At 41.3% G+C, this 24,090-nt stretch overlaps 1 protein-coding gene and 2 non-coding genes across 3 annotated transcripts; 1 reads left to right on the top strand and 2 right to left on the bottom strand.

The window, feature by feature from the left end:
* Positions 1-1,243: 1,243 nt before the first annotated feature.
* On the top strand, positions 1,244-2,779 carry LOC110881806. Its single transcript, XM_022129957.1, has 2 exons — positions 1,244-1,806; positions 2,764-2,779. The coding sequence occupies exons 1-2, from the start codon at positions 1,244-1,246 to the stop codon at positions 2,777-2,779; spliced, it is 579 nt and encodes a 192-aa protein (XP_021985649.1).
* Positions 2,780-18,653: 15,874 nt separating this feature from the next.
* Positions 18,654-18,760, bottom strand: LOC118483524. The gene has a single exon (XR_004870814.1). It is a non-coding gene; the product is annotated as a small nucleolar RNA R71 (small nucleolar RNA).
* A 4,848-nt stretch (positions 18,761-23,608) lies between these two features.
* Positions 23,609-23,715, bottom strand: LOC118483523. The gene has a single exon (XR_004870813.1). It is a non-coding gene; the product is annotated as a small nucleolar RNA R71 (small nucleolar RNA).
* Between the last annotated feature and the right edge of the window lie 375 nt (positions 23,716-24,090).

Genomic DNA, 24,090 nt, shown 5'->3' with positions numbered 1-24,090 from the left:
GGTCCCTTATAGGTACAAGTGCTTCTTAGATGCCTATAAGGGTTATCACCAGATCAAAATGTCCAGAGAAGACGAAGAAAAAACGGCGTTTCATACCGATGTGGGCATTTTTTGTTATACCAAAATGCCTTTTGGCCTGCGAAATGCCAGAGCCACTTATCAGCGGCTCATGGACAAGGCTTTCGAAAAACAAATCGGCAGAAACTTGGAAGTATATGTCGACGATTTGGTAATCAAGAGCAGGGAAGAAAAACAAATGCTTGAAGACATTGAAGAAACCTTCCAAAAGCTCAGAGAATACAATATTAAGCTCAACCCCAAGAAATGTTCATTTGTGGTAGAAGAAGGCAAGTTCTTGGGGGTAGTGGTCACCCGGGACGGCTTTAAAGCTAACCCGGAAAAGGTAGCCGCCATAACGTGGATGCCCTCCCCCAGGACTTTGAAAGAGGCGCAAGCGTTAAATGGGCATCTAGTGGCCATAAACAGATTCCTGGCAAGACACGCCGAGAGATCTTTGCCATTTATAAAGACGTTGAAAGATTTCCTTAACAACAAAAACTTCAAATGGACCAGCGAAGCGGAAGAAGCCCTGCAAGACATGAAGTGTTTCATCGAGAAACTAGCCATGTTGACAGCACCATACCTGGAAGAACTAATCAAAATGTACCTGGCGGCGGCTCATAATGTGGTAAGCGTGGTACTCATGGTGGAGAGAGATGGGAAACAAACACCTATATATTACATCAGCCGAGTTCTGGCGAGACCCGAAACGCGGTATCCAACACTTGAAAAGTTGGTACTAGCACTGGTTCACGCTACCCGGCGACTCAGAAGATATTTTCAAGGGCACCGCGTACAGGTCTTAACAAATTACCCGCTACAGCAAATTTTGCACAAGCCAGAGATTTCTGGAAGATTGGCTAAATGGGCGATCGAGTTGGGAGCCTTGGATATCGAGTATCAAAAGCGAAAATCAATCAAGGGGCAGGTGATCGTCGACTTCTTGGCTGAACTTCCTGATGGGGAAACTATACAGGATCCCGCAATCCAGGACATACCGGAATCCAGCACAGCCAGGCAAACCTGGAAACTATAAACTGACGGATTATCCAGCAGGAAAGGTTCCGGGGCAGGTCTCATGTTGATAAGCCTATATGAAATAAGGCTGATGTACGCCTTACGTTTTGATTTTGAATGCTCCAACAATGAAGCAGAATATGAGGCGCTACTCGCGGGCTTGAGGATGGCCCAATCTCTGGGAGCCACAAGAGTTGACGCGTATGTTGACTCTTTACTGGTCAATAATCAAGTAAACGAAACTTACGAGGCCAAGGACGAATCAATGGCAAAGTATTTGGCTAAAACAAAAGAGCTCATAGCTTTCTTTGACAATGTCACGCTTAATCACGTCCACAGAGGAAAAAACCAAATAGCAGACGCCTTGAGCAAACTTACTACTTCGGGTATGGAAAGAGAAGTAAAGGTAGAAACATTGAAAATGCCTTCTACTGAACCCCGGGAAGTTTCCGCTATCACGGCAGAAGAACCCTGTTGGTACACTCCAATACTAAAGTTCCTCACAAAGGGTGAATTACCTCCCGCCAGGGGCGAAGCCCTAAAGATCCAAACCAAGGCATTGCAATATGAAGTCAACAATGGCGTCCTATACAGGAAGTCATACTTGGGACCACTACTACAGTGTGTATCCATAGTAGAGGCAAAATATCTAATCCAAGAAATACACTCGGGCATATGTGGCATTCACGCAGGACCCCGGGCAGTTGTTGCCAAAATCCACATCGCCGGGTATGTTAGATCGTCGTGTGACCCTAACGAGTCAATCAGAAGAGTTATACATCAATATCAAAGGCGGAATCAGTGATATCGACGTGAAACAGCTTGATTCTCCTTAATTATCCTTTTATTAATGATTTCAAAGCAATCCTGATCGTTTGACAAACTGGCAACACCTCGGCTTCGAAATCAAGACCGTTACAAATGAATCAGCAGGTTGGGTATATATAGGGTTGTAATTTCGTACGAAATAGGAAATGCTAATTTCGTGCGAAATTACACTTGTTAATTTCGTGCGAAATAGCATAAGCTTATTTCGTGCGAAATTACCTATTAACATCCAAAACCTAAATTCTCACCTGCTGAACACTAGTTTATCCTATCTAGACACATGACTCGATACAAGACAAAGTTAACAGACATTTATGCACCAACAGACTCCCCCTTGGATGTTGACGAAGTCTTCAGGATCGAGTCTTCAGTCTTGATCAGTCTTGTCTTTCTTTTCAAATTGATTTGACACTTTAAGCATCCTTCAGTCTCTATCTTCAAACTCCCCTTTGAATGTTGATCCAGAAATTTTGACTCCCCCTTTCGATGACTCCCCCTTTCGATGACTCCCCCTCTCGATTATCTGGGACTTGAATTCTGGCTCAAACTTTACACAAACTTTGCCATGGGGATTTCACTTTACTGCTTTCACACTTTCAAACCTGTAACCTGCTTCTCAAAAGTATGACATTACAATCTATTCATATTTAAAATTCTTTTGATGTTCATCAGTTTTAGAAATCCACTTAAGTCTCCAGGTTCAAGTTAATGACCCTAGGTACTCAATTTGTCTACCAAGTCCAACTTAATGACCTTGATTGACCTGAGACAAAAACAAAACTGATTTTGTTCAACATTTTTCTGAAAAAAATTTCAAGTTTCAAATGAATGAACTTGTTTTGACTTTTCAACTTTCAGGTTTTATCATGATTAGCTCCAAACTCATCTTCCAGCTAGAATCTTCCTGCATCTGCTTCAAACTGTGAATTTGAAGATCAGCTTTCCACTTTGATTTGTCGGAAAATAAAGCAGAAATGAAAAAAAAAAAATTGGATTTTAAAAAAAATTCTAAACTAGAAAGCTATAAAATCTTTTTGAGCTTTTGAAAATAAACAGAAATGAAATGCAGTAAATGTAAACTATTTACAAACATATTTTTAGTGAGCGCGTTAGGGAATCATATCAGTCATCGACAAGTTACTAGCACCGTTAAGCTTGATAACATACTAAGAATTAAACAATTCGCTTAGATTGTCGATATACTGATCCTTTTTAAATTCTCACACAAATTTCAATCTGTTCAGGATACGAATTAAGTGTTTTAGAAACTTAACTTATATGTGTGTACCATCTCAGAATATACTCCCGTATCTAGACAACTATATTCAGTCTTACAGGTGAATGTACACTAATGATATCTGTAATGGGGTGAATGCGAAACCATGAGAGCTTAGGCCAGAACTTCCGTTCGTGCAGAGAGATGATGGTTCGACTTTAGGTGGGTCCCCTTTGGGGATCTTTTATTTCAACAGCACATGATTAGCATTTTGCAATGTTTCATCATCTTTTATGCTGAGGGTGAGCTTTTAAGAACAAAGCATTGAAAAGCATTATACGAGGACTAGGCTATTGCTTCCGCAAAATCAGAAGTCCTGGTATAATACCCCAGATATCATCACGTACAAAGACCTAGTATGTCAGAAATAGCATCTTTCAAACAAGATTTCAGGGGTTACCTATATATCCGAGAGATGTTCCCCACGAAATAAGCAAGTGATGATTTTAGGTTTATATCCCGAACAAACCTACTAAGTGTGTAAAAACCTACCGGCACATCATCAGTGAGACTGTTTAAAGCTTTAAAACTTTACAATTCTTTAGCGTACTGTAACTGTCTAACTGATGTACTATCATTTTCCCTTTTTACACAAGCTCTTTTTCAGTTTTCTATTGTTTTTGGATTTTAACATATTTCATGTTTTTGGATTTTTGAATTTTTTTTATTGTTTTTGTATTTTCTGGAAATATAAACTACCTACTCCCCCTAAATACCAAAACAAGTAAAAAATCGACAAACCATTGCAGATTGCTTTTCAACATCATCTACAGTGGTACCTTCATCAACGCCAAGAATCTCATCCGACACCGATATAAGCTTCATACCGTTCAGTTTTAAAAGATATTTAAAACGAGTTTTATCAAACGCTTTGGTATGTAAATCAGCTTTTTGATTGTCAGTGTGGATTTTCTCAATTCGTATCAACTTCTTCTCGAAACAATCGTGAATGAAGTGATGACAAATTTCTATGTGTTTTGTTTTTGCGTGATGAACAGGATTTTTAGTGATGTTTATCGCTGCCTCATTATCAACAAAGATAGGGGTGTCAAGAAATTGCAAACCATAGTCGCGCATCTGTTGCTGGATCCACAAGATCTGAGAGCAGCAACTGCTAGCAGATACATACTCAGCTTCACATGTTGATAAAGCTACAGAGGTCTGCTTCTTACATTGCCAGGTGACCAATCGTGGTCCGAAAAACTGACAACCCGCTGTTGTTGATTTAGCGTTAACTTTGCAGCATCCGAAATCGGAATCAGAATACCCTTCGAGCGTGAAGTCGCCATCTTTTGGATACCACAACCCCAATGATGGAGTTCCTTTCAGGTAGCATAATATCTGTTTCACAATCAGCATATGCGAAGCTCTTGGGTTAGATTGAAATCTTGCTGCGAGGCAGGTAGGATACATGATACCGGGTCTTGAAGTTGTCAAGTACATCAGCGATCCGATCATGGAACGATACATCGTTTCATCTACCTTCTCTCCGGTGAGATCAGGGTTTATCCCATGGTTCGTCGCTAACGGGGTGGAAGCTGGAGTAGATCCTGACATCCCAAATTTCTCTAAGATATCATGAACGTACTTCGTTTGATGTATGAATATTCCCTCAGGCAGTTGATTAACTTGAAGTCCCAAGAAGAATTTCATCTCACCCATCGATGACATTTCAAATTTTTGCTTCATAACTTTTTCAAACTCTTTGCACAAATCTTCATTTATGGACCCAAATATGATATCATCTATGTATATCTGAATTATCAGAAGATGTCCGTCGACTTCTTTGGTGAAAAGAGTGGCATCCACTTTTCCACGGATGAAGCTGTTGGCTAGCAGGTGTTGAGACAATGTCTCGTACCAAGCTCTCGGGGCCTGGTGTAAACCATACAGCGCTTTATCCAGTAAATAGACCTTGTCTTTGTGGATTGGGTCGGTGAAGCCCGGTGGCTGTCCGACATATACCTCCTCTTTTACCTTCCCGTAGAGAAAAGCCAATTTTACATCTAACTGAAAAACTTTAAATCCTTTCCACGACGCAAATACAAGAAAGATTCTAATCGCTTCTAGTCTAGCCACGGGAGCATACACCTCAGTGAAATCTATACCCTCCTGCTGACTAAAGCCCTGGACTACGAGTCAAGCTTTGTTTCGAATAATAACCCCTCGGTCGTCTCTTTTGCACTTAAACACCCACTTGGTGTTGATCTTCCTGTGACCATCAGGCAAATCTACCAATTTCCACACTCCCAACTTCTCGAATTGACTCAAACCTTCTTGCATAACGTTGACCCAAGAATCTTAAGTTAGCGCCTCTTTGTATGTTCGTGGTTCAATCTGCGAAATAAAACAACTAAGTGAAAACTCAGTTTGTAAAGCAGCAACTGTAGAATAAAAACAAGTAAGACCTTGGTCAATTTTTCGTCTAGTGCGAACGCCTGATTGTAATTCTCCAATAATCAAGTCCTCTGAATGGTATGAAAGAGTTCTTGGCATCACCTTGCCTGGAACATCTACCTCGCCTTCCAAATTCGTGACATTTTGATTTGCATCTTGTTCACCGACTGGAATTGTTTGACTTGAAATCTGGATCTGCTACCCCTCAGAATCTGAATCACCACGATCGAATACTGGCCTATCATCAGATTCTTGATTATCATTAACTGCCGTCTGATTTTCAGGAGCATGTTCTTGTTCTGAAGATTGTTGAATATCATCATGTTCTCCAGCATTGCTTGGACCGGCTTCATCATCATTTGAAGTTTGCCGTTGACTTTTAGAATATTCAGCTGGGAACCTTTCTTGTGATGACTTATACTCTCTCAGAATATCCAACTCGTCAAAGAAATCCAAATCTTCCTCCTCATCAAATGACTTCCACAAGGTATCATAATCATAACGCCATCCATCACCAAGATAATGAGGTAGCATATTATAACCTTGACACTCAACATTATATGCTTGGATGAGCTTCTTATAGCTTGGAACAAAAACTCGTTTCATTGGACTTGCATATCCCACGAAAATTCCTTCAACACTCTTTGGACCAAACTTACCACGAGGTTCTATAACCGTGCAGGGAGACCCAAACGGTTCTAGATACTTCAGGTTTGGTTTACGATTGTTGATTAGCTCGAAACATGTCTTGTTGAATTTCTTTACTGTGAGAACCTGGTTGAGTGTATAGCAAGCGGCTGACACTACTTCTGCCCAAAAGTTGATTGGTAGCTTTGAATAAGCAAGCATCGTCCTGGCCGTTTCAATTAGCGCCCTGTTCTTTCGTTCAGCTACTCCATTTTGCTGCGGAGTGTAAGGAGCACTAAATTCTTGCAATATACCTCTCTCATCACAATATTCTTCCATTATGATATTCTTAAACTCTGTACCGTTGTCACTTCTGATTCTACTGATACGAGCATGGTACAAGTTTTCAATTTTTCTGAACAACGCCATCAAACTTTCAAATGTCTCATCCTTAGACTTCAAAAATGATACCTACGAAAATCTGGAATAATTTTTCAGTTACTACAAGACAGTAGAGATCACCGGTTATGCTTTTGACGTTCACTGGACCAAAAAAATCCATACGAATTCTCTCTAAAGGTCCCGAAACTGAGTTGACTTTCTTTTGAGGATGTGATTTCTTCTTTTGCTTGCCTTTGACACAGCTAATGCACTCCCCTTCCATATGAAAACCTTTCAAATGAACACTGTTTACCAAGTCATTGTGTACCAGGTGATTCATCTTTCGTAGGTGTATATGGCCCATCTTTTGATGCCATAACTGTGACTCCTTTTCCGTTGCTCGTGACATGAAGCAATGAGCCTGACCCGTGGTAGTAGTAGCTACGCTCATATCCAACACGTACAGATCATTGACTCTAGGTGCTCTCATGATAACCCACTCTTCGGGAACAACAAATCCTGGTTTCAAGATCAAACATTCTTTGTCTGTGAAGTGTGTTGTATACATTCTATCACAGATTTGAGAGATACTCAACAAATTGTTCTCCAACTCGGCAATGTAGTTTACTCTTTCAAATGTGACAATACCATTAGATAGAGTTCCTTCACCAACTATTCGACCACCTTGATTTCCTGCAAAACCCACATATCCTCCATTAAACCCTCTAACATCGTACAACAGGGTTTTCTTCCCCGTCATGTGCCGAGAAGCTCCACTATCCATAATCCAACGTGAAACGGATCTTCGAAGCTCCTGCACATGTCAAAAACACTTAGTTAGATTTTGATGCCACCCAAGCCTCTTTTGACTTGGGTAACTTGACATTGATGTGAGTTCTTTTGGTGAACAATGGTGGAAAATTCTTGTCATTCATTTTTAAGCTCTCTTCAGATCCAACCTCAACCTCTTTATATAAGAAAAACTCATTTTTTGGAAGTTGACTAGATGGTTGATCTTTCTTTAGAACATCTTTCTTTTCAGAATTAAGCATTTGTTTTTCAAGTTTCTCATAGTAATCCAAAGGAACATTTATCTTTACTGGTGTAGTAGAAGATGATTGTTTTCCGACTTTGAAACCTTTGGTTTTGGAGAACTTGTTTTCTTTTCAACAACTTTTGGCTTCCATGTTTGTTGAGATGATGCAACCCGTGTGTAAAACTTGTCATTTTTAGTTACCACATTCTTTACAGATTCAGTTTTGATTTTGGTGTTTTCATTTTTCAAAACTTTCTTCTCAACAACCATTGGAGCTTTACCTTTTGCATCAATTTTCTTTTTCTGAATCTCAACAACTTTAGACTTAGGCTTTGAGTTGGTGCACTTTCGTGCAATGTGTCCAACTTGATTACATTTGAAACATGTTCGAGTATCAACTACCCGACTTATACCTTCAGTCTGAGGCTGTGAGGCCTTTTTCTCAAAAAATTCTTCATTTGATTTTGAAAAAATTTTAGACTCTTCGTCAGAAAGTGAACTTGAACTCGAACTTCTCACAAAAACCTTTTTCTCAACGAACTTTTTGTTTTGAAAGTTCTTTCTTTGATAATTCTTACCACCTTGATAACCACCTGACCATCTGTTTTGGTTGTTGTTAGAGAAATGCGGTGGTACAACATGTTTTTTTTAGTAAGATTTATCTTTTTCAAAGTTCAATTGTCTCTCTGAATGTTTTAAACCTTCAATTTCAGACACATCAATCTCAATCAACTTGAACACATTTCTCAATTTGCCAACATTCACATTCTCCAAAGGAAAATCACGATCCGAATACAACTTATCAAATCCTGCCATCTTGTACATCACCAGATTTGGTTCTTCACTTAAGTTGTTTTCTGGATTTTGATTTTGGAATATATTTGTCCAAAAAGCATTCATCATCCTCAGTAGTGTCACTTTCAGTTTTCAAAACATTTTCAGCCATGCTTTTAACAATTTCAGATTGGACACTATCTTCATCGGAAGATGAAGTGAATGTGACATCAATTGTGTCTGGAAGCTTAACTTCATTAGTTTCTTCATCATTAACCAACCCTAATTGTTTCTTTGAAAAATTGTATAAAACTGGTGGTGGAACCTGATGATAACTAACCCCAGTTCCATCCGAGTATACATCTTCGCCTGCTTTGTTCTTCACAATTGGTTTAGGAACTATATGTTGAAGAACAAAACTTGCGGAGTTGTAACTGTTCAGTTTTAACTGGATGCGTTCATTTTCAATTTTAGCTTCTTGAAATTGAAGCTTCAACTTAGTAATTTCATCCAGTTTTTGGTTGATTAACTCTTCTTTTACCCTAAGAACTCCTGACAGTTGAAGATTTTCTTTGGTTGTTTTACTGTTTCTGTCATCAGAATCTTTTACCGTTCGTTTTAACTTATCAAAATATTCTGAGAGTTGACGATTTTCATGAATTAGCTTTTCGTTTTCTTTCCTAATTCTTTCTACGTCATTTTTATCTTTTTCAATTTTCTCAGTTAATTCCTTTGATCGTTCATTTGAAGCTTTTAACATTTTATCACGGTTCAAGATCTGATCTTCAACGTCTCTGACTCTTTTTGTCATTTCTTCGGTCTTTTTACCGTTGAGGTAAGCAAGTGTACTACAAACCTTGCAGTCTTTCATGCAATTTTTACAGTCGTTCTCAGTTTTAGCTTTCTTACCTGACTCTTTGATTGCATCATTCTGACTGACCTTGCTTTTAGACTTAGTTCCAGAACGAGAAACTACCTCTAGCTCTTTTGCAGCAAGAACTTTGTCAGCCATCTTCTTCAAATTTTCAGCAGTAAACTCCTGTGACGTGTCAATAATCCCGTCATCAATTTTCTTTGTCTGCAGCTCCATTTTGTTTTCTTTTTCATCAGCTTCTCCTCCTCCCCACCACAATCTCTGATTTCCTTCTTCTTCTTCAGCAATTTGCTGGTTGACAACGTCAAGACTAATTGAATCTAGATCAACAGCAATGTTTCCTTTAGGATCAAGGTAACATTCTCTATCAGCTTCCCATCTCTTCTCCTTTTTAGCTTTGTTGAATGTATAATAGATTCTGCTCATCCTGTTTTGGGCTTTCATCCTTCTGTTGACGAATTTTTCTTCTTCTGTTCTGTTGTCTTTGAAGGGAACAATTTTTGTCACAAACGCATAGCCCACTGCATCCTCTTCTGGTAGCAGTTCACTCCAATCAAAACCTTCGTCATCATGAATAACATCAAGAGCTCTTGATTTTTCGTTGGGGGTATCTTCAAGCTGTTTCATTCGGGCGGTTCAGATTTGTTCTGATGATAGATTGCTCTTTTGTAATAATCTTCTCTGAATGGATTTGCAGTATCATCAATAGGTGCATTTCGACATTCACGTTTAAAATGTCCTTTTTGTTTACATCTGAAGCACGTGACTTTTGATTTATCAAAACCAAGTTTTGTGGAAGGTCCACCGATAGACTGTCTGCCTGTAATCTCCATGAACCTTTGTGCTCGTCTGACTGCACTAGCCATACACCACCTGATATCTATCAACTCCATTTCTTCTGGGTCGATCTGATCATAATCCTCCTTGGTGAGGTTAGTGTTACCAATCTTGCCCGCAACAAGGCTCTCGTATGATTCTAGGACAGAAGCTAAAAACACCATTTGCTGCTTTGCAGATTCCTCACTAAAGTTTTGTGCATTCTTCAGATCCACAGCAATATTACACTGGAACAGATTCTTTGAAGTTGACTGGCTTGGAGTTGTTGACAATGAACCACTATGAAAACCACTGCTTGAACTCTCTTGATTTGATGTGTTAGAATTTTCAGCTGAGAAAGCTGTCTTAGGAGACACATTCTTCGGGATCATACTTCCTCGGTAATACAGCTAAACATTCTGCTGATATGAGGAATGATTGACTTTGTATGATTTCTTGATCTCCAGCTCATGACTCTCTAGTCTTTCGATTAACAGATCAACTGTCAGATCCTCCGACTTGATTGTATTCTTCAGCATCAAAGCAAAGTATTGCCAGTCTTTCTCATCCGGCAGTGAGTCAAACAGTTTGTTTACTAATTCTTCTTGAGAATATATGATTCCATGTCTTGCCAGCTCCATCTTCAAATGTCCAAATCTTTCAATCATCTTAAATCAGCATCGTATCATCTCCGGTGTTTCCCGTGAAAGCAAAAATGTCGCTGCACGGATTCATAAACTCATCCATCTTCACTTATCTGAAACAATCAATGAACACTTAGAAAAATTTTTGATTTTGACAAAAACAGTTTCAAACGAAATCAGTTCACGCGAAATTATCTTTCACGCGAATTGACTTTCACACGAAATACTCTTCAAACGAAATACCCTTCACACGAAATTATCTTTCACGCGAAATACACTTTTCGTGCGAGATAATGAATTTGGTGCGAAATTGAGGTTCCAAGATGATTTCGTGCGAAATTAAGTCTGATTTCGTGCGAAATTAAGTCTGATTTCGTGCGAAATTATGTTCACCAACTTAATTTGGTGCGAAATTATGTTCACCAACTTAATTTCGTATGAAATATCAAATACGATGCTGATTTCGTACGAAATAAGATACTCAAAGTTAATTTCGTGCGAAATTCCAGCTGACAATTTCGTGCGAAATTATGATGACATCATCATTTCGGCCACCATTTTGTCAAATTGATACGGTTTTTGTTCGAATTTTGGTACAATTCTTTCAAGGATTCATTAAAACAGTGTTTTACGTGATATATGTGAAATTCAATCCATTTTGTCCGTTAAATCTCGTTTAATTTTGAAAAGAATGAGTAGAAGTGATGAAAACAAGCTGAATTGGTATAAACTCTTCTTCCTGAGCTCTGATATCACTTGTTGGATCGTCGTGTGACCCTAACGAGTTAAACAGAAGAGTTATACATCAATATCAAAGGCAGAATCAGTGATATCGACGTGAAACAGCTTGATTCTCCTTAATTATCCTTTTATTAATGATTTCAAAGCAATCCTGATCGTTTGACAAACTGGCAGCACCTCTGCTTCGAAATCAAGACCGTTACAAATGAATCAGCAGGTTGGGTATATATAGGGTTGTAATTTCGTACGAAATAGACAATGCTAATTTTGTGCAAAATTACACGTGTTAATTTCGTGCGAAATAGCATAAGCTTATTTCGTGCGAAATTACCCATTAACATCCAAAACCTAATTTCTCACCTGCTGAACACTAGTTTATCCTATCTAGACACATGACTCGATACAAGACAAAGTTAATAGACATTTATGCACCAACAGGGTACTATTGGCCCGGGATGCATGAAGACGCGGTAGAGGAACTCAGAAGGTGCCGTAGTTGCCAAAAGTTTGCTCCCCAAACACTCCGTCCCAAGAACAACTTAATCCCAGTCACAACAGCCTGGCCTTTCCAGAAATGGGCGGTTGACATCGTGGGGCTATTCCCACTGGCCCCCGGGAAGCTAAAATACCTCATTGTAGCAATCGACTATTTCACCAAGTGGGTAGAAACCAAACCTTTGGCTAAAATAACCCCTGAAAACGCCAAAAAGTTCCTCTGGGAGCACATAGTGTGTCGATTTGGATTGCCGCTATACTTGGTGAGTGATAATGGAACGCAATTCACCGATAAGGTCTTGCAAGATTGGTGTGCAGAACTTCAGATTCAACATATCTTCACATCGGTAGCACATCCCCAAGGAAACGGCCAGGTGGAGCGGGCAAATAGGAGTTTGCTGGATGGCATAAAAAGAAGGCTAGGTTATGAAGGAAGCTCCTGGGTGGAAGAACTACTGAATGTCCTCTGGGCACATCGAACAATGCCTAAGACAAGTAACAATGAAACCCCCTTTAGCCTAACCTATGGCGCGGAAGCAATGATACCCGCGAAAGTTGGATTGCCCTCGCTACGGCGTCTCACTACTAATGATGACAATGACAGGCTCCTAAGAGAAGGCTTGGATCTGCTCGAAGAAAGGCGTGAGGCAGCCTCCATCAGCGAGGCAAAGTACAAGAAAACTCTAGAAAAATACTATAACCAGTGCGTGGCTCAGCATACTTTCAAGGAAGGTGAGTACGTCATGCATGATAATGAAGCCAGTAGAGTGGAACCCTCAGGCAAATTGGGACCCAACTGGGAAGGCCCCTACGTCATCCAAGAAGACTTAGGGGTTGTTTGGTAGCCTCTAAATGGTCATTAAGAGGTTACCTCTTAATGAAACCATTAAGAATTTTACCATTGAGAAGGTAGAAGAATGTGACATGTGATGATTTACCATTCAGAGGTTACCTCTTAACCATTCAGACTTGAGGTTACCTCTTATTCATTCAGAGGTTTTAAACCATTAAGAGGTAGCACCTTAATGGTCATTAAGAGGCTACCAAACAGCCCCTTAGGCAAAGGGGCCTACCGCCTATCTAGGCTAGATGGTACCGTGGTTCCTCGTAGTTGGAACGCGGCTCAATTGAAAAAATGTTATATGTAGGGCCTTTCCCCTAACGGCGGGTTTGATTGTTTTTCTTTTTACAAACAAGTGTAATTCATCTCTAACGATGTCTCTTTCTTTTTAAGTTTTGAGTTAATAAAAGTTACTTCTTTTTATTTTTCCTCATTACATACATGTACAATAAAATTTACCATCGCATTTATACTGCACTTTACAGTAAAAACAATTACCATCGCAGCTAAACTGCACATAACGGTAAAAAAGCATCCTTGACACGAAATATTTTTCATATATAAGTCAAAGGGGCAAAAATATACAGCGCTAAGAGTGGGTATCTTGGTAATAGATACATTAACCACTACAAAAAGATAGGTATTTTGGTAATAAATACATACAACTATCTTACAAAAAACCAAGTACTTGTCCCTGTTACTAAATACCAAGATACGGGAACCAAAAACGAACATGTTCTAAACATCTACTTCTGGGAAAGCGTTGCTCTCACCTCTGCAGGGGTGTGCAATGCCACACCATAACATTCCAATGGGTTAGGATCAACGATCAAGTCATCAACATTCTCCTCATCCACCGGAAGAGCCACCACCTCCCGATCACCAACCTGGTTTTTACCGGAACGGCCACTGCGGCGCCGTTCGTACACTAATCCACAGCGTTGAACATGATAAGGTGGAACGGCTCCCATCAGAGTGTCAACTGATAGCGAAACCGCACTTGCATCAACTTTGGAAGGACCCTCATATATGACACTCTTGCAAGACCGGCTAACCCGGGGTAAAGCATCATCGGAGTGCACCTCCTTTCCTTTGAGCATCTCCTCCGTCACCGAAATTTGGAGATGAATCAAACCATTTGCTGCATCTAATCATCAGAAAATGTCGGAAAGTCTCTGTTTATAGCACTTCCGACTCATCTTTTCGAATTACCAAATTTGGAAAAAGCAACTTAATTTATAGAAGTTTAAACGGTTTGACAATGATGACGATAGCAAAATTAATGAAAAGTAATCATCACACGCTAAATCGCCACATTTCAGGCAAACGGCGGCGTCATTCATCATGACATTAGCATTAAATGTCTGACACAAAATCGAGTGTTTGCACATAACCCAAGCATAACAGTGTTTATACAAAATATCCAAGGAACAATGTACATAACAAACGAAATAAAAACACTCATTCCTCATCCGATTCCTCCGCGGGGTCCAGCATCAGGCGCAAGGAGTCCACGCCATCTTCATTCACTTTTCCATTAGATCAGCATACGTGGGTAGCGGCTCGTTGCATGCCGCTTCAAGAGCATCCGCCATATCTCCCTGAAGTTTGCCCTTTGTTGTGTGAAACTCGGGGGTAATCTTCTCTGATTGTTGGCACTCAAAGTAGCCCTTGTAAACACCATCATGATGGCCGGACTGATAAGCTGCGGTAGAAAGGCGATCCAACAACACCGTGAAAGACCCCGACTAGCGGAGATACTCAAACGCCCCAACCAGGCCATTGGTTATCAGCCAATTCCTGTCACCTCGTAATTCAGCCAGCTGGCTAGTCAGGCTGTCCGCCTCAGCGTTTGTTTGTTCCAAAGCATTTTCCATCTCCTTAAGGCGTGCCTGATGGGTGACCGAAGATTCAACCAATTTGTTTCTCTCGGAAACAAGGGAATCACACTGTTGTTGAACCTCCCTAAGCCGTGCTTCCCACTCCTCCAGCTCAACCTGTTTCGCCTGAACCTTAGCGTCAGACGCTTCTACCTCAACAGTTAAAGCTTGGTACCACTCCTACACCTGAGACACAAAATCAGTGTCAATTCGGAACTTTTCCATCTAAGCAGACATTTCAGATCTCACCTTTTGGGCCTCGGTAATAGCTTTACACTCCAATTTTTCTTGAATAGTTTTGGCATGAGCAAGGACCCAATCCTTCTCCACTATGTTGCGAGCCCATAAGATCCTCTCCTCAGCAAGATTAGTAGTCACCCGCTTCAAGTCATCTTCCACCTTATTCTTCTCCGACAAAAACCTGTTTTCCCTCAACCCAGCGGCTTGGAGTTGACTCTCCAAGCGGTACTTCTCATCTTTCAGCTCCTGAATGGCAGCGCACGCTTGGTGGAGCTCGTTGTTATCATGCATCCACCTACGCCGGATCTCTGCAAGCCTCCGGGGCTGACTAACGGAGTCCACCATAGTGGATATTATCAAATTTTCATTGTTTAACCCCTCAACATACGCTGACTCAGCCGGGGGGTATGCCCGCTCAAGCCAGTGCTGAATCACTGGGGGGAAAATCAGTCTCGAAGACTCAGCAATTTTCCACCGGGGCTGGTAGCATTTATCTTGCATGTTGGGATCCCAGTTGATGGTAGGCAAATAAAGATCATCACTCAAACGGGCCCCGTCATCAGCAATCCCGCTACTTGATCCCCCAGCGTCACTCACGGCGGCATCCCTGACACTGGTTGCCTCATGAGCAGCGGACACCGTAGGCATCTCTTTCTCGGTTGTAGAAAAAATGCTCAATGGAGAATCGAACAAAGAGGAAGGGGTAACACTTGAAGGTAGCGGTTTGGATACTTGACTAGTCGTCACGGTCACAGCAGTTGTAGGCATGGGCGGCGACATAGTACAACTAACAGCGGCGGTATCACTTGCCTGAAATGTAAGCTCTGAAAGGCCGGTTTCGCCAGCAGTGGAAGGTATAATTCCCACAGATGTCAATGGGGGCATGGGACACACCCTCAATCTGGACCCCAGCAGTAGAACCTGTATTAAATCAGACATTCAGCAATATGGAGCACATAGTCCACAATAACATCCACAGACAAAATTACTTACCAATTGGCAGGGCGTAGGCGGCTTGCATAGCCTCGAAAGCAGTCAGGGCAAGCACAGTAAAAGTCTTGCGTTTTTTCGACACGCGGGTCGGACTTGTTAGCTCAACAGCAGTAGCAGCAGCACTTCCAGCGGGTCTAGCCACGCCAACCGAGGAAGTAGCGGCCCCCGTGGCCATATGCTTCTGATGTGTGTAAAATGCAACATATAAATTACATCAAATGAGGCATAAAACTAACCCTTTTTAAGTACTAATGTTGGAAAAAGAGTGTTTTTGTCTTCCTTTTGTATTTTCAGGATTTAATGAGCTCAAATTCACAAAAGAAGCAAAAAGACAGCTAAATGTAACATAAATACAAGAAAAGGAACATAAGTGGATTGCCCGACCCCTCAACAGCATCCTCCCAAGCAAATTAGAGAAGGCAGAAGACTGAACACGCCCCGTGCTCAGCCAGCACGGGGCCGTGCCCAAGAAGCAGCAGAAAGACAAACCTATAGAAGCTTCTATCGCCCACCACGGGGCCGTGCCCAGTGAACACGGGGGCGTGGCGAAAGTACAGCAGGCGCATTAATTGTAATTGCGAATTACAATTAATGAAGAGAGAGAGTGTCAGACAGGCACGGGGCCGTGTCCAGCGGACGGGCCGTGCCCAGCCTTCTGTTCAGCCTATAAATAGGAGTGCTTGGTTTCATTGCAACTCATCCCTTGGCACACCACCTCTCTCACACTTCATCCACCACCCACCACCATCACACCACCATCATCCACCACCATCATCCATTGTCCATCATAGAGTGTGTGAGTCGTCTCGGGATCCATGATTGATCGTAAGAGTTCTTGACAATCAAGGCCATGTTTGCCTAAGTCTCTTACATCACTTGGTGAAGACAAGTGTTTAGTATAATACTTTTTATTTTCAATCTTTTGCATTTTTTATTTGGTTTTGTATTAATGACTTTAATAACTAGTTGCTTATGTTGAAGGTGATCTTTCCTTATCGTTTGTCCGTGGTGTCTTTGCATTATTTTACTGTCTATATAAAATAAAAGATTTTCACCATTCATATCTCCACGGTCTATATGGAGGTATGTTGGCTACCTGGTCGGGGGTTAAGGGAACGGTTTGGTAAGGGTCTTGCCCTTGTTCAGCGTTTAGAGGTCCTGCAAGGGACCTGGGTCAAATTTAGTAGGATCTCCTTCAATGCCCATAGGTATTGGATGGCGGGGATCCAAACTCTTTGACCCCCTCATAAGTTAACTACTATTAATACTATAACCCGGCTATTTAGGACTGTATCCCTGCTGACTCAGACTACTTAGTCGAGGGTAACGTCACCTCCAAAAGAGGGGCCTACCATAATTTGCATTAATAACTTAATTCATTATCTTTCAATAATCCGACCCTTTAGGATTGTATCCTTGCTGACTCAAACTACTGGGTTGAGGGTAACGTCGCCTTCAAAAGAGGGGCCTACTACAATAACTAAGATAATCTCTTAAACAAGTGCAAAAGTGCGAAAATAATCAAAGATTATACTAATACACAAGTCGGATCCAAGTGATTCATCTTGTCTATCTGTTTTTATTTTTTTATTTTATTTTCAGCATTTAGTTAGTTTTTATTTTCTTAGTTTAAAAATCTTTTCTAACATTTTGATTTGGTTAGACGTTGAGGATAAACCGGTGTATCTTACCAACACTATATTACGTCCACGATGGGTGCACTTGTCCATATGTGTGTTTAGTGTTAGTAAATATCGTGTTTTATAAATTTAAAACTTGGCTAAAAGTGTAAAAAGGGCTTAAATATACATCTAAATTATATTACACTTAACGCACATCAAGTTTTTGGCGCCGTTGCCGGGGACACAAGGATTTTAAGAAAGTTAGGAATCAACGGCCTAGTCATATTTTTATTTTTCTTTTTAATTTTTTAGGATTTTCTTAGTTTTTCAGCTTCTGCAGAGCTCAGCACGGGCCGTGCCTGGTCGGACACGGGCCGTGCCCAGCGTTGTTACTGGCAGTTTTTAGTTTTCCAAGTTACAGAAGGCTGACCACGGGGCCGTGTCGGTGCAACACGGGGCCGTGTCCAACTCTCCAGTCACTGGGATCTGGAAAACAATCACTGTAACTCCGACCACGGGCCGTGTTCACTGAGCACGGGGCCGTGGTGAACCTTCTGACCAGCATTCCTTTTTGTTTTTATTGTAGGACTTGGAACCAGACGCCACCCCTACGTAGTGTATGAGCTCCAGTTCTAATAAGGACATAAAAGAACCTCTAGAAGAACCCGAACGCTTTCTCAGAAAAAGACTAAAAGCCAAAAACCAAGAGAAGGTTTCGGGAAATCCACTTCCAATGGCGGATCAACGTACTCTCATGGATTATCTACGACCCACCGTAGGTAACCTCGGCGCCGCTATCAATGCACCGAATGTTGAAGCCAATAACTTCGAACTTCGGCCGCATTTGATACAAATGCTCCAAAACTCCGCAACCTTCCATGGGCTTGCGGACGAGGATCCCCATCTACATATTACTAATTTCTTGGAAATATGTGATACCTTTCGGATCAATGGAGCATCAAATGACGCCATCCGCCTTCGAATGTTTCCTTTCTCACTAAAAGACCGAGCAAAAGCTTGGCTTAACGCCCTCCCAGCTGGATCGGTAAACACCTGGGATGAACTAGCCCAAAAATTTCTATATAAGTATTTCCCTCCCGCTAAAACGGCTAAATTAATGACTGAAATTAATACATATTCACAAGAGGACGGGGAATCCTTATATGAAACTTGGGAAAGGTTCAAGGAGCTATTGCGAAAGTGTCCACATCACGGCCTTGCGATATGGCAACAAGTATCCACTTTCTATAATGGGTTGTTGCCACCCACAAGGCAGACACTTGACTCTAGCTCCGGGGGACTTTTAGGTAATCGCCGCCCGCATGAAATATATAACCAAATTGAGGAAAGTGCTCAAACCAATTTCCTGTGGCACACTCCCCGAGGCAATAAATCTATTGCCCCGGGCGCCCATAAGGTTGATGAAAACACTTCTTTACAAGCCCAAATCGAGGCCCTTTCTTCAAAAATAAAAAAATTGGAAATGACAAAACGGTCTCGGTTATGGCTTGTGAAGGGTGTGGTGGGCCACATGAAAATTGGAGTTGTATGAAAGAAACGGACGATAAACAAGAGTCGGTAAGCTACATTGACAATAGACCTAGGCCGTCGGGTCCTCCAACGGGCACTTACAACCAAGGATGGCGGAATCATCCTAACCTTGGTTGGAGAGAACCCGGCAATAGTAGTAACCAACAAAACCAACGAACAAACTTTCAACAACCAAGAAATGAGTCACAAAATTTCACTCAACAACAAGGTGGACGAGAAAGGCTTGAAGATACTATATCTCGCCTCATCTCCGACACTGAAAAGAAAAACTCGGAAATGTTTCTACAATTAGAATCAAATTTTAGAAATCAAAAGCTAGTATTCAAAACATAGAAAAACAATTAAGTCAACTAGCCCAAAATTTTTCCGAGAGACCACCAGGCGCATTACCAAGCAATACCGAAACAAACCCAAAAGCACAAGTTCATCTCATCACGTTACGAAACCGCACCGTGGGGCCTGCGGAAGCGCCACCGGCGACAGAGGAGACTATACCACCGCCTCTGCAAGAAAAGGACTCCCCTCCATCATCAGAGCCTACCAAAGCTCCTCGAGTTCCGTACCCCGGTAGGTTAATTCGTTAAAAGACCAATGAGCAATTCGCAAAATTCGAAAGTCTACTAAAACATTTGCATGTCAACATTCCTTTTATTGATGTCCTAACCCAAATGCCTAAATATTCTAAGTTCATGAGGGACTTCCTCACTCATAAAAGGAAAATTGAAACGTTGCAATTAGTTAACTTAGGCGAAGAATGCTCTGCCCTCGTACTCAACAAACTCCCCCAAAAGAAAATCGATCCCGGAAGCTTCACAATTCCTTGCTCGATCGGGGACTCCCCCGTTCGTAATGCACTAGCCGACCTTGGGGCTAGCATTAACCTCATGCCCTCATCAATGCTCAAAAGACTCGGCCTAGAAACAACGAGTCCTTCAAAAATGAGCATACAACTTGCTGATCGATCCATCAAATTCCCACAAGGTGTCATCGAAAATGTCCTAGTAAAGGTACACAAATTTGTCTACCCGGCCGACTTTGTTATACTTGATATGGAAGAAGACACTGAAGTCCCCCTCATACTAGGGAGACCATTTCTAGCCACCGCACAAGCAGTGGTAGACATGAATAACGGAACGCTCACCTTAAGGTACGGAGATGATGAAGTAAAGTTCGGGGTTGGGAGGAGAATAGAGGACGATGACCCGGTCAACTACATGAAGGTTATTGATTCGAGTTTGGATGTTGCTCTCCGACGGTGCAACATGGGATGCAAAACATCCCACTCAGAAAATATATAACCTCACTTTGGGTCTAGCCAAGGACCCTTATAAACGTGGCGCACCACGGAGGCATTCCGCGGAACTATCCTTAGCTTAGTTTAATCTTTTAGTTTTAATTTGCAGAAATAAAACACACTCATGGTGGTAAAGGATGAAAGGGAAATGAGAAACATGGCCCCATGCACAAGAACAAGGCCACACGTCGACGATTTCTCCGTTACAGTAGGTTCAACATGGGCCGTGCCCAACCAACACGGCCCCGTGCTGAACCCCCTGCAAGAAAATGCCCAGTTCAGGTAACTGGACACGGGCCGTGTTCACCAGACACGCCCCCGTGTCCAGGCTTTTGTTTCTTTTTCTTAATTATCGTTACTGGCACCTGAACACGGGGCCGTGCCCGGTCCCCACGGGGCCGTGTCCAGACTGCCAGTAACATAAATTTTTGCTTTTAAACACCATGTTACACATTCAATCAACCTAAAAATTTATTTTTGGGACACATTGAGGACAATGTGTAATTTAAGTGTGGGGGGATGCTAAAACCTTGAAATTTTGCAAGTCCAAATAACAAGCCTTACACAAAACTCTATTGGAACGGCTAGTCACCCCAAATTTTTTTCAAAAAAATTTTCATTTTTTTTTTACTTGTCTAAAGTTTAAGTTGGGAATTCTAAGATTAATAAGGTTATATTTTTGCAAGTTTACAACCGATAGCGTCGTAATAAAAAGAACTAACATAAGAAAATTATGAAACGGCATGACAAGCTTAGTTAAAATTCGATTATATATACTTGATCACATAGAAAAACCCATTCCCATAAAAAGTGAGTTTTGAGCCTTTATTGAGCATACATATACACATCTTTAGACTAAATGCTCATTTTTCGTTTCTTGTGTGAATAGCCGCTTGTTTCTTACGACTCTAGAACTTGCCACGACGATTCATTCCCGGTCCTTACCAACTTAAACCCAAGTAAGTAAATGATGGAGGCATTAGGACTAACCCTTTTTCTTTCAAAACCATTATTTTTATTTTTCTTTTCACCTACCCAAAAAACTCCCCCTAGTTAACCCCTTTGAGCCTAAACCTTTCATTTCTTTACCCTAAAACCGTTTTACCTACCAAAATCCTTTTTATTTTTACCCTTTATTTTTGTAACAAGCTCGGTTTTCGTGTGACTGAAAAAAAAATGATGAAGTTAGAAATAAACAAACAAAGCTCTTAAAACAACACCATCATCCACCACCATCATCCATTGTCCATCATAGAGTGTGTGAGTCGTCTCGGGATCCAAGATTGATCGTAAGGGTTCTTGACAATCAAGGCCATGTTTGCCTAAGTCTCTTACATCACTTGGTGAAGACAAGTGTTTAGTATAATACTTTTTATTTTCAATCTTTTGCACTTTTTATTTGGTTTTGTATTAATGACTTTAATAACTAGTTGCTTATGTTGAAGGTGATCTTTCCTTATCGTTTGTCGGTGGTGTCTTGGCATTATTTTACTGTCTATATAAAATAAAAGATTCTCACCATTCATATCTCCACGGTCTATATGGAGGTATGTTGGCTACCTGGTCGAGGGTTAAGGGAACGGTTTGGTAAGGGTCTTGCCCATGTTCAGCGTTTAGAGGTCCTGCAAGGAACCTGGGTCAAATTTAGTAGGATCTCCTTCAATGCCCATAGGTATTGGATGGCGAGGATCCAAACTCTTTGACCCCCTCATAAGTTAACTACTATTAATACTATAACCCGGCTATTTAGGACTGTATCCCTGCTGACTCAGACTACTTAGTCGAGGGTAACGTCACCTCCAAAAGAGGGGCCTACCATAATTTGCATTAATAACTTAATTCATTATCTTTCAATAATCCGACCCTTTAGGATTATATCCTTGCTGACTCAAACTACTGGGTTGAGGGTAACGTCGCCTTCAAAAGAGGGGCCTACTACAATAACTAAGATAATCTCTTAAACAAGTGCGAAAATAATCAAAGTTTATACTAATACACAAGTCGGATCCAAGTGATTCATCTTGTCTATCTGTTTTTATTTTTTTATTTTATTTTCAGCATTTAGTTAGTTTTTATTTTCTTAGTTTAAAAATCTTTTCTAACATTTTGATTTGGTTAGACGTTGAGGATAAACCGGTACTAAAAGCTCTTGTGTCCTTGGACGACCTCGGTATCTTACCAACACTATACTACGTCCACGATGGGTGCACTTGCCCATATGTGTGTTTAGTGTTAGTAAATATCGTGTTTTATAAATTTAAAACTTGGCTAAAAGTGTAAAAAGGGCTTAAATATACATCTAAATTATATTACACTTAACGCACATCAAGTTTTTGGCGCCGTTGCCGGGGACACAAGGATTTTAAGAAAGTTAGGAATCAACGGCCTAGTCATATTTTTATTTTTCTTTTTAATTTTTTAGGATTTTCTTAGTTTTTCAGCTTCTGCAGAGCTCAGCACGGGCCGTGCCTGGTCGGACACGGGCCGTGCCCAGCGTTGTTACTGGCAGTTTTTAGTTTTCCAAGTTACAGAAGGCTGACCACGGGGCCGTGTCGGTGCAACACGGGGCCGTGTCCAACTCTCCAGTCACTGGGATCTGGAAAACAATCACTGTAACTCCGACCACGGGCCGTGTTCACTGAGCACGGGGCCGTGGTGAACCTTCTGACCAGCATTCCTTTTTGTTTTTATTGTAGGACTTGGAACCAGACGCCACCCCTACGTAGTGTATGAGCTCCAGTTATAATAAGGACATAAAAGAACCTCTAGAAGAACCCGAACGCTTTCTCAGAAAAAGACTAAAAGCCAAAAACCAAGAGAAGGTTTCGGGAAATCCACTTCCAATGGCGGATCAACGTACTCTCATGGATAATCTACGAGCCACCGTAGGTAACCTCGGCGCCGCTATCAATGCACCGAATGTTGAAGCCAATAACTTCGAACTTCGGCCGCATTTGATACAAATGCTCCAAAACTCCGCAACCTTCCATGGGCTTGCGGACGAGGATCCCCATCTACATATTACTAATTTCTTAGAAATATGTGATACCTTTCGGATCAATGGAGCATCAAATGACGCCATCCGCCTTCGAATGTTTCCTTTCTCACTAAAAGACCAAGCAAAAGCTTGGCTTAACGCCCTCCCAGCTGGATCGGTAAACACCTGGGATGAACTAGCCCAAAAATTTCTATATAAGTATGTCCCTCCCGCTAAAACGGCTAAATTAATGACTGAAATTAATACATATTCACAAGAGGACGGGGAATCCTTATATGAAACTTGGGAAAGGTTCAAGGAGCTATTGCGAAAGTGTCCACATCACGGCCTTGCGATATGGCAACAAGTATCCACTTTCTATAATGGGTTGTTGCCACCCACAAGGCAGACACTTGACTCTAGCTCCGGGGGACTTTTAGGTAATCGCCGCCCGCATGAAATATATAACCAAATTGAGGAAAGTGCTCAAACCAATTTCCAGTGGCACACTCCCCGAGGCAATAAATCTATTGCCACGGGCGCCCATAAGGTTGATGAAAACACTTCTTTACATGCCCAAATCGAGGCCCTTTCTTCAAAAATAAAAAAATTGGAAATGACAAAAACGGTCTCGGTTATGGCTTGTGAAGGGTGTGGTGGGCCACATGAAAATTGGAGTTGTATGAAAGAAACGGACGATCAAAAAGAGTCGGGAAGCTACATTGA

Source organism: Helianthus annuus, chromosome 10 (genome assembly GCF_002127325.2).
Source record: "Helianthus annuus cultivar XRQ/B chromosome 10, HanXRQr2.0-SUNRISE, whole genome shotgun sequence".
Lineage (NCBI taxonomy): Eukaryota > Viridiplantae > Streptophyta > Magnoliopsida > Asterales > Asteraceae > Helianthus > Helianthus annuus.
Note: the sequence above shows the minus strand (reverse complement) of the source record. Positions and strands in the feature narration are given on the sequence as shown.